The sequence below is a fragment of the Oncorhynchus keta genome, chromosome 8 (genome assembly GCF_023373465.1).
Source record: "Oncorhynchus keta strain PuntledgeMale-10-30-2019 chromosome 8, Oket_V2, whole genome shotgun sequence".
Classification (NCBI taxonomy): domain Eukaryota; kingdom Metazoa; phylum Chordata; class Actinopteri; order Salmoniformes; family Salmonidae; genus Oncorhynchus; species Oncorhynchus keta.
Window position 1 is genome coordinate 32,299,670 of NC_068428.1, and position 11,359 is coordinate 32,311,028.

The 11,359-nt window shown below is 41.3% G+C and overlaps 1 protein-coding gene across 1 annotated transcript; it reads right to left on the reverse strand.

Annotated features, from left to right (window-relative positions):
- Nucleotides 1-229: 229 nt before the first annotated feature.
- On the reverse strand, nt 230-10,067 carry LOC118387088 (splicing factor 3B subunit 6). The gene is made up of 4 exons (XM_035775240.1): nt 9,934-10,067; nt 9,317-9,435; nt 1,450-1,588; nt 230-835 (listed from the first exon to the last, which is right to left on the reverse strand). Exons 1-4 carry the CDS (start codon nt 9,961-9,963, stop codon nt 746-748), a joined length of 378 nt encoding a protein of 125 aa, XP_035631133.1. The 5' UTR covers nt 9,964-10,067; the 3' UTR covers nt 230-745.
- Between the last annotated feature and the right edge of the window lie 1,292 nt (nt 10,068-11,359).

Here is an 11,359-nt window from a genome sequence, read left to right on the forward strand (position 1 = left end):
AAAAGAGCCCTGGTTGAGGATAGTGTGAAAGACCCTGTGCATTGCGTATGTAGAATTACAATAGAGCTGCTGGCAGTCGTGTGTGTGCCTGTCTAGGAGTGACCTATGCCTCTACTTTGACCCGGGCTGGAACCTACCTACCTACCTACTACTGTTGACCTTTATGGGTTCAGGAAGAGGACAGTGCTATGACAGAAGTGCATTCATTCATGCAAGACGTATGGCCAGCATCTTTTATACAAGGACTATTTATTTTACAGAAAATACCAATTTATTTGACAGAATCTAAAAACGCAAGTGAATTTGTATGAATTACCCTTTTTTTATGAATATGTTTACATCAAACTGCAGAAGATTTTTTTTTCACAGAGATTGTATGTGTTCAAAATGCACACCAAAGAGACATACCAAAACTGAAATTAAACAAAAAGACTGTCAAAGCCTGTAAAATGCAACCACTATCACATAGCAATCAGTAGGAAAATCATCCCCCCCCCCCCAAAATGCACCCTAATATACTTGATAACCAAGATAGTACCCAATTACAAAACACAAATCAGTTAACTTTAGCAATTGGACAAATTAAGATGTACAAATGATTTAGAATTGAAAAAATAAGCTAAATAAAAAGCATTTCAGGAGACAAGAGTCCTACAAGCAAACATTATTGGCTTACAACAAGCAAGAGGTGAATTTGTACAGATGTCTAAATGCACATTCTGTGCCAAAGGAGGAAGAGGGGAGACTATTTTGGGGGATCTGTGTTTATGCCATATTTCTCCTTCAGAAGCTTCAGCTGCTCCTCTTTCTTCTTGGTGTCCATCTTCTGGAAAGCCTGTGAGAAACAGTGGAATGAAAATCATGAGTTATGCATGTTTAAGTGCAAAACTTTTCTGTTTACATGTGACACCCAGACACAGGCCGAACTGTCAGAAAGAAAATAACATTGATTACAACATTTACCTCACATTAGTGCCTTAAAAGTTAGTCAGTGATGAACAAAGTACACAAAAATATCAGGCCGACTTCCGCAACAACTAAGAGTGCGAAGCGCAAGGCTAAACTTCTTCGCCGTTTTGGTCGAGCAGCTATCACACGTTGCAGCAGAGTGAGGCACATCAGTGTACATGTGCAGATCCTCTGTGTCGTCTTGAGTCACGCTCGTCTGCGATATCTGTGGTTCATCCAGTTGCTCGCAGCAGCATAATATTGCAGACTCTCAGTTTAATAAAAATAAGCAGTTTGACTCTTCCTCCAGACACCTACAAATTTAATGTACCAGCATTGTTGACTAATGCCAACACCAGGGCCTACAATGTTTGTTCAGTATGGTATTTTCTTCATATGCAAAACTATGAAAGTTACTAGTCCTGTTGAGAAAATATATCAACAATGGTTAGAGGAGACTTTGTCAGGTCCTTGATTGATGAGAATATAAGGCCTACATACCCTGTTTGCATTGTAGTATAAAACTACAAGATATCTGTTGCAGACATTGAATCCAGAAAGGTGATCGCAGGCGTTCTTGGCATCAAAGATGTCCTCGTAGACCACATAAGCTGTCCCTCTTGATTCCGGTGTGTTTCCACTGAAAGACAGTGCATAAGAATACATACATTTAGACAAGACAATGATGTGATTATTATATATTATGAGACTTTGTGGTTGAATACCTGCCACAGTTCCTGCAGACTAGCCTACACACAAGGAGATGATACATGAACTAGCAAACAGCAGGGACCTGAGGACACCATCCAACCTGGAACTGAGTTCCCAGGTTTGAAAGGACAGACCAGATACAAATTCAATTAGCACTAAGGTGTAAAGTAAAAGGGCTTTTGACCAAACAAGTGTCAGGAGTCTTTGAAGCGCCCTCTGAATCACCCTCCTACTGTTCAAAGACCATTCACTGGCATTTTCTACAAGAAATCTGCCTCCAGAAATAAAAGCTTCTCCCATGTGGGTGTGACACCTGCTCCCGTTGCCTGCTGCACTGCAGCTTGGATTCCACCTGGCAATTTGTTCACTGTCTACCCTGGCCTGTCTCCCCCTGTCTGGTACAGACTCACCCCTCTCTCCCGAGCTTTCGCTCGCCCCCAGCACACAAGCACTGTTGGGGCGAGTGACTCTGAACTTACAATGGCTAGCCCCAAGTCGTTATATAAAAAAAAAATCTTGTGCATTTTGCCTCATGAATCCTGCATACTTTGACTACAAACTTTCTTCACCCAACTGTGGGACAGACTGTTTGTCCCCAAACTCAGGACTCTGACACTATTGGTTACATAGACTTTTGGCCTCCCATTCTATTCTAACCATCTCTCGTTGACTTTGTATTCATGTTACCTGATGAAATTGCTGTACAATATGATCTTGTTGCCATCTGATGCACATTCAAGCTCTCCTTGTCCTCTGCCGTGCCTTGATTGTATTACTGCTGATGATATCTGGAAATGTGCATGTACACCCTGGCCCATCTACTGTTGCTAGCCCCAATTCTGACTTGTGCTCTGATATCTGCTTCACTGATTTCTGCTCTCGAAAAAACATGGGTTTTCTGCATGTTAACACGAGAAGCTTATTACCTAAAATTGATCCATTGAAAGTGTGGATTCACAGCTCCAATCCAGATGTGTTGGTCATTACTGAGACGTGTTTAAGGAAGAGTGTTTTGAATACTGATGTTAACCTTTCTGGCTATAACCTTTTTCGGCAAGACAGATCTTCCAAAGGTGGGGGAGTGGCAATCTTTACCAAGGATGACCTTCAGTGCTCGGTTGTCTCCACCAAGTCTGTCTCCAAACAATTTGATTTGCTGGTTTTAAGAATTAAACTTTCAAATAGCTCTTTGTTGACTGTTGCTGGGTGCTATCGTCTTCCATCAGCACCTGCCTGTATCCTACCCGCCCTAATCTCTCGCCTGGCCCCTTACAAAGTCCGAATTTGTCCTGCTTGGTGACCTAAACTGGGACATGCTTAAACCACCTGACCAAGTCCTAAAGCAATGGCACTCCCTAAATCTTTCTCAGATTATCATCAATCCCACAAGGTATGACTCCAAACACCCAGAAAAGGCCTCCTCAATATTATCCTCACAAATAATCCTGATAGGTATCAGTCGGGTGTTTTCTGTAATGACCTTACTGTTTTACAGCCTGTGTTCGTAATGGCTGCTCAGTGAAACAACCGGTCCTGATTTGCCATAGATGCTTGCTAAAAAACTAATGAGCAAGCCTTCCTTCATGACCTGGCCTCTAAAATGGTAAAGAATCAGCTTGATCACCTCTGTTGAAGATGCGTGGACCTTTTTTTAAATATTTTCAGTGGTATTGTTAACAAACACACCCCCATAAAAAAAAAGAAAAAAAAAGAAAACAGGTTCAGCCCCTGGTTCGACCGTGATCTTTGAGTTACTCCACCTCAAGATTGCATTTGGCGAAAGGCTCGGCACACACACTCAGGCTGACTGGCTATCGTTCAGGCAATTGAGAAATAAGTTCACTCAGGCTATCCGGAAGGCCAAAGTTAGTTACTTTAAGGAGCAGTTCTCTCCTTGTTGGTCTAACCCCAAGAAGTTCTAGAAAACAGTTAAAGACCTGGAGAATTAAACCCTCCTCCTCACAGCTGCCCATGTCCCTTAAAGTTGATGTGGTTGTTACGGACAAGAAGCACATGGCTGAGCTCTTTAATCACCACTTCATTAAGTCAAATAGAAATCCTGACTCAGCCATGCCTCCTTGCCCATCCAACATTTCCTAATCTCACACCCCTCCCAATGCGACTATCCCCAATGCTTCCCCCTCTTTTCCCCCTGCCCCGCTACAACATTTCTCCCTGCAGGCAGTCACTGGGTCAGAGCTCCCAAAGAAGCTCCTTAAACTTGCCCCCAAAAAACAATCTAGGTCAGATGGTTTAGACCCTTTCTTCTTTAACTTCTTATGGTATAGGGGACGCTTGCATCCCACTTGGCCAAAAACCAGGGAAAATGCAGCGCGGCAAATTCGGCGAAAGCATAAGAAGCTATTATCTGATGATAGCACAACAGTAAACAAAGAGGGTAGCATATTTCAACCCTGCAGGTGCTACACAAAACGCAAAATTAAAATATAAAACATGCCTTACCTTTGACGAGCTTCTTTTGTTGGCACTTCAATATGTCCCATAAACATCACAATTGGTCCTTTTGTTTGATTAATTCCGTCCATATAATATCCAAAATGTCAATTTTATTTGACGCATTTGATCCAGAAAAAAAACAGCTTCCAAAATACAAAATATTTCAAACATTGCCTATAAACTTTCAAACTACTTTTGTAATACAACTTTAGGTATTTTTAAACGTTAATAAATCGATCAAATTGAAGATGGGCCAATCTGTTTTCAATAGAGGATGAGAGGAAACTAACACTACTTTTCAAGTCTTGGCCAACTCTCAACAGCATTAACCTTTTCCAGGATGGCCCTACTTCTTCATTGCACAAATGAATAGCCTCAACCAAATTCCAAAGACTGGTGACATCCAGTGGAAGCGGTAGGAACTGAAAACAAGTTCCTAAGAAATATTGTTTGCCAATGAGACTCAGTGAACAGACAGAGACCAAAAAAAAAAAAATTCTGAATGCTTAGTCCTCGGGGTTTTGCCTGCTACATAAGTTCTGTTATACTCAGACATAATTCAAACAGTTTTAGAAACTTCAGAGTGTTTTCTATCCAAATCTACTAATAATATGCATATCTTATATTGTTGGCATGAGTAGCAGGAAGTTGAAATTGGGCACGCTAGTTATCCAAAAGTGAAAATACTGCCCCCTAATCCTTAAGAAGTTAAGGTTGATGACCGTATCATGTCAAACGCCCGTCTGTCCTTTCTGGGGAGTTTCCCATTGCTTGGAAGGCAGCCACAGTTTGTCCTTTATTTAAAGGGGAGATCAAGCTGATCCTAACTATTATAGGCCCATTTCTCTTTTGCCCCGTTTATCAAAAGTGTTGGATTTTTTTCTCTCAAAAATCAACTGACTGGCTTCCTTGATGTCTATAGTAGTCTCTCGGGTATGCAATATGGTTTCCGCTCAGGTTATGGATGTGTCACTGCAACCTTAATAAAGGTCCTTAATGATGTCACCATTGCCCTTGATACTAAGCAACATTGTGCTGCTATTTCTATTGACTTGGCCAAAGCTTTTGATACGGTAGATCATTCCATTCTTGTGGGCAGACTAAGGAGTATTGGTGTCTCTGAGGTGTCTTTGGCCTGGTTTGCTAACTACCTTTCTCAAAGAGTGCAGTGTATAAAGTCAGAAAATCTGCTGTCTCAGCCACTGCCTGTCACCAAGGGAGTACTCCAAGGCTCAATCCTTGGCCCCACGCTCCTCTCAATTTACATCAACATAGCTCAGGCAGTAGGAAGCTCTCCTCCATTTATATGCAGATGATAGTCTTATACTCAGCTGGCTCCTCCCTGGGTTGTGTTAAATGCTCTACAACAAAGCTTACTTAGTGTCCAACAAGCTTTCTCTACCATTAGAACGTCTTAGGGCTGAAATCCCGTTAACAGGATCGATATGACAACAGCCAGTGAAAGTGCAGGGCACCAAATTCAAAACAGAAATCTCATAATTAAAATTCCTCAAACATACAAGTATTTTATACCATTTTAAAGGTAATCTTGTTGTTAATCCCACCAGTGTCCGATTTCAAATAGGCATTTACAGCGAAAGCACCAAACGATTATGTTAGGTCAGAGCCAAGCCACAGAAAAACACAGCCATTTTTCCAGCCAAAGAGAGGAGTCACAAAAAGCAGAAAGAGATGAAATGAATCACTAACCTTTGATGATCTTAATCAGATGACACTCATGGGACTTCATGTTACACAACACATGTATGTTTTGTTTGATAAAGTTCATATTTATATAAAAAAAATCTCAGTATACATTGTCGCGTTACGTTCACTAGTTCCAAAAACATCTGGTTATTTTGCAGAGAGCCACATTAATTTACAAAAATACTCATTATAAATGTTGATGAAAATACAAGTGTTATGCATGGAACTTTAGATGTACTTCTCCTTAATGCAACCGCTGTTGCAGATTTCAAATAAGATTTACGGAAAAAGCAAACCATGCAAAAATCTGAGTATGGTGCTCAGAGATCAAATACATATATCCGCCATGTTGGAGTCAGAAGTCAGAAATAACATTATAAATATTCACTTACCTTTGACGATCTTCATCAGAATGCATCACCAGGAATCCCAGTTCGACAACAAATGTTTGATTTGTTTGATAATGTCCATATTTTATGTCCAAATAGCTACTTTTGTTAGCGTGTTTGGTAAACAAATCAAAACTCACAAAGCGCGTTCACCAGTTGCAAACAAAATGTCAAAAAGTTCCATTACAGTCTGTAGAAACTTGTCAAACAATGTATGGAATCAATCTTTAGGATGTTTTTAACATAAATCTTCAATAACATTCCAACCGGAGAATTCCTTTGTCTTCAGAAAAGCAAAGGAACGGGAGATACCTCATGTGAAATGCGCGTGACGGCTGGCAGACCTCTGACTCATTCCCCTCTCATTCAGCCCCCCTTTATAGTAGAAGCATCAAACAAGTTTCTGAAGACGGTTGACATCTAGTGGAAGCCTTAGGAAGAACAACATGACAAATATCCCAGTATATCTTCGATAGAGGCCGAGTTGAAAATCGACTAACCTTAGATTTCCCACTGCCTGGTTGGATTTTTTCTCAGGTTTTTCCCTGCCATATGAGTTCTGTTATACTCACAGACATCATTCAAACAGTTTTAGAAACTTCAGAGTGTTTATCCAAATATAGTAATTATATTCATATATTAGCAACTGGGACTGAGGAGCAGGCAGTTTACTCTGGGCACCTTATTCATCCAAGCTACTCAATACTGCCCCCCAGCCATAAGAAGTTCTTGACCACCTCCAAAACAAAGGTCATGTGGTTTGGTAAAAAGAATGCCCCTCTCCCCACAGATGTTATTACTACATCTGAGGGTTCAGAGCTTGAGGTAGTCACTGCATACAAGTACTTGGGAGTATGGCCAGACGGTACACTGTCCTTCTCTCAGCACATATCAAAGCTGCAGGCTAAAGTTAAATCTAGACTTGAAAGAGGAGCGTATTTCGCTCACCCCAGCTGTCAAACTAACCCTGATTCAGATGACCATCCTACCCATGCTAGATTACAGAGATGTAATTTATAGATCGGCAGGTAAGGGTGCTCTCGAACGGCAAGATGTGCTTTAACATTAGGCCATCAGATTTGCCACCAATGCTCCTTATAGGACATATCACTGCACTCTATACTCCTCTGTAAACTGGTCATCTCTGTATACCCGTCACAAGACTCATTCTCTCATTCTCCACCCATTCTGCCAGTCACATTCCGATATCATAACCGCCATCGATAAGAGACATTACTATGCAGCTGTATTCATCGACCTGGCCTAGGCTGTCGACTCTGTCAATCACCACATTGTTATTGGCAGACTCAACAGCCCTGGTTTCTCAAATGATTGCCTCGCCTGTTCCACCAACTAGTTCTCTGATAGAGCTCATTGTGTCAAATCGGAGGGCCTGTTGTCCGGACCTCTGGCAGTCTCTATGGGGGTGCCACAGGGTTAAATTCTCAGGCCGACTCTCTTCTCTGTATACATCAATGATGTCGCTCTTGCTGCTGGGGATTCTCTAATCAACCTCTACGCAGACAACGCCATTCTGTATACTTCTGGCCCTTTTTTGGACACTGTGTTAACTAACCTCCAGACGAGCTTCAATGCCATACAACTCTCCTTCAGTGTCCTCCAACTGCTCTTAAACGCAAATAAAACAAAATGCATGCTATTCAACCGATCATTGCCCGCACCTGCCCGCCCATCCAGAATCACTACTCTGGATGGCTCTGACTTAGAATATGTTGATAACTACAAATACCTAGGTGTCTGGCTAGACTGTAAATTCTGCTTCCAGGCTCACATTAAGCATCTCCAATCTAAAATTGAATGTAGAATCGGCTTCCTATTTCACAACAAAGCTTCCTTCACTCATGCTGCCAAACATACCCTCGTAAAACTGACCATCCTACCGATCCTTGACTTCGGCAATGTCATCTATAAAATAGCCTCCAACACTCTACTCAGCAAACTGGATATAGTCTATCACAGTGCCATCCATTTTGTCACCAAAGCCCCATATACTACCCACCACTGTGACCTGTACACCCTCATTGGCTGGTCACCCCCAAAGCCAACTCCTCCTTTGGTCGCATCTCCTTCCAGTTCTCTGCTGCCACTGACTGGAACGAACTGCAAAAATCACTGAAGTTGGAGATTCCCATCTCCCCCACTAGCTTTAAGAACCAGCTGTCAGAGCAGCTCACAGATCACTGCACCTGTTCATAGCCCATCTGTATACAACCCATCTATCTACCTCATTCCCATACTGTATTTATTTTTTTAGCTCCGTTTGCAGCACAGTATTTCTACTTGCACATCTACCATTCCAGTGTTTAATTGCCATATTGTAATTATTTCGCCACCATGGCCTATTTATTGCCTTAACTCACTTATTTGCACTCACTGTATATAGACTGTTTTCTACTGTATTATTGAATGTATGTTTTGTTCATTCCATGTGTAACTCTGTTGTTGTATGTGTCGAACTGCTATGCTTTATCTTGGCCAGGTCGCAGTTGCAAATGAGAACTTGTTCTCAATTAGCTTACCTGGTTAAATAAAGGTGAAATAAAAATAAAGGTCCCCAAAGCCCACACATCCCTGGGTCCCTCTTTTCAGTTCACTGCAGCTAGCGACTGGAACGAGCTGCAACAAACACTCAAACTGGACAGTTTTATCTCAATCTCTTCATTGAATGACTCAATCATGCACTCTTACTGACAGTTGTGTCTGCTTAGTATGATGTATTGTTGTCTCGATCTTCTTGACCTTTATGCTGTTGACTTTGGCCAATAATGTTGCTACCATGTTGTTTTGCTACCATGCTGTGTTGTCATGTGTTGCTGCCTTGTTATGTTGTCATCTTAGGTCTCTCTTTATGTAATGTGTCTCTCTTGTTGTGATGCATGTTTTGTCCTATATTTATATTGAAATTATGTTTTAAATCCCAGGCCCCCTGTCCTCACAGGAGGCCTTTTGCCTTATGGTAGGCCGTCATTGTAAATAAGAATTTGTTCTTAACTGACTTGCCTAGTTAAATCAAATAATTAAATAAACTATGTAAACTACATCACCCATGGGCATTCCATCCAGATCAACAATCTTCCACTTACGTTCGAATCTGCCGTATTGGTCCATACTTCCCAAAGATGTCGTACATTTCCTCAGCTGTGATCTTGTATGGTAGATTTCTAATGTAGAGTATCCTGTTGACTTCAGGTGGTAATCGAATCTGCATAGAAAACAGCATTTGCAACGGATACGCTCAATTTACTTAACTAAATAACGTAAAATGAGTATAAACTGTGACAATTTGCGTAAACAGTAACGTTTCATGATCAAGCTACTAAGTGATGTTAGTTACGCAGTTTAAAGCAAGTTAGATAGCTAACTTGAGTGAAAATAATTAACGTTAGATAACATTAACATTACCCCCACACAAAAAAAGCGTTTTAGTTGAATGGTGTTTGATATTTACGTCTTAATATAATATGGCTAACGATAAAGCATAGCTTGTACATGTGTGAAATAGGACAAATACAAGCACCCATCAAATTATTATTAAATCGATCAAGCCAATCGCCTGTCTTTATCTTAGCGTTACAGTGTCTAGTTAACGAGCTAGCTTCGTTAGCCACCCAACTACCACGCTAACTATACACTAAACCTGACGAGGTTGATTAGCTATAGCTATCATTTGAATCCAAAAACATGATACATGCCAACTTACATTAGCTCGTTTAGCTGCTTGCATAGCCATGCTTGTATATTTCGTGTACAAAATGTGCTAAGAAAAATATATTTAACAACACACGAACGCAGATATTTTTTTTACGTATTTCCGATTCCAGACGATATAGTTCCGGTTACGTCATTAAGGATCAAGTGCTATTTAAATTAAATTATATTTCCGTCATTAATGTTTTCATAGACTGTATTTCTAAATCTTCATTTTATATTTATCCTCAATACTTTTTTAAATGTAGATGTATTATTCATCCTCAGTCTGTGTTTGATGACTTAGTGATCCTGAGACCTGTGTTTGATGATTTAGTGGTCGTATGATCCTGGACCCTTTCTTTCTAAAATTATCTGCCGAAATTGTTGCCACCCCTATTACTAGCCTGTTCAACCTCTCTTTCGTGTCGTCTGAGATTCCCAAAGATTGGAAAGCTGCTGCGGTCATCCCCCTCTTCAAAGGGGGGAATCTCTTGACCCAAACTGCTATAGACTTATATCTATCCTACCATGCCTTTCTAAGGTCTTGGAAAGCCAAGTCAACAAACAGATTACAGACCATTTCGAATCTCACCATACCTTCTCTGCTATGCAATCTGGTTTCAGAGCTGGTCATGGGTGCACCTCAGCCACGCTCAAGGTCCTAAACGATATCTTAACCGCCATCGATAAGAAACATTACTGTGCAGCCGTATTCATTGATCTGGCCAAGGCTTTCGACTCTGTCAATCACCACATCCTCATCGACAGCCTTGTTTTCTCAAATGATTGCCTTGCCTGGTTCACCAACTACTTCTCTGATAGAGTTCAGTGTGTCAAATCGGAGGGTCTGCTGTCCGGACCTCTGGCAGTCTCTATGGGGGTGCCACAGGGTTCAATTCTTGGACCGACTCTCTTCTCTGTATACATCAATGAGGTCGCTCTTGCTGCTGGTGAGTCTCTGATCCACCTCTACGCAGACGACACCATTCTGTATACTTCTGGCCCTTCTTTGGACACTGTGTTAACAACCCTCCAGGCAAGCTTCAATGCCATACAACTCTCTTTCCGTGGCCTCCAATTGCTCTTAAATAGAAGTAAAACTAAATGCATGCTCTTCAACCGATCGCTACCTGCACCTACCCGCCTGTCCAACATCACTGCTCTGGACGGCTCTGACTTAGAATACGTGGACAACTACAAATACTTAGGTGTCTGGTTAGACTGTAAACTCTCCTTCCAGACCCATATCAAACATCTCCAATCCAAAGTTAAATCTAGAATTGGCTTCCTATTTCGCAACAAAGCATCCTTCACTCATGCTGCCAAACATACCCTTGTAAAACTGACCATCCTACCAATCCTCGACTTTGGCGATGTCATTTACAAAATAGCCTCCAATACCCTACTCAACAAATTGGATGCAGTCTTTCACAGTG

Coding starts and splice junctions, on each gene's coding strand:
- LOC118387088 (XM_035775240.1), bottom strand. CDS start 9,963: ATGGCTATGCAAGCAGCTAAACGAGCTAAT. Junction 9,436..9,933: donor AAGCAGCTAAACGAGCTAAT/GTAAGTTGGCAT, acceptor TTTTCTATGCAG/ATTCGATTACCACCTGAAGT. Junction 1,589..9,316: donor CCAATACGGCAGATTCGAAC/GTAAGTGGAAGA, acceptor ACTGTCTTTCAG/TGGAAACACACCGGAATCAA.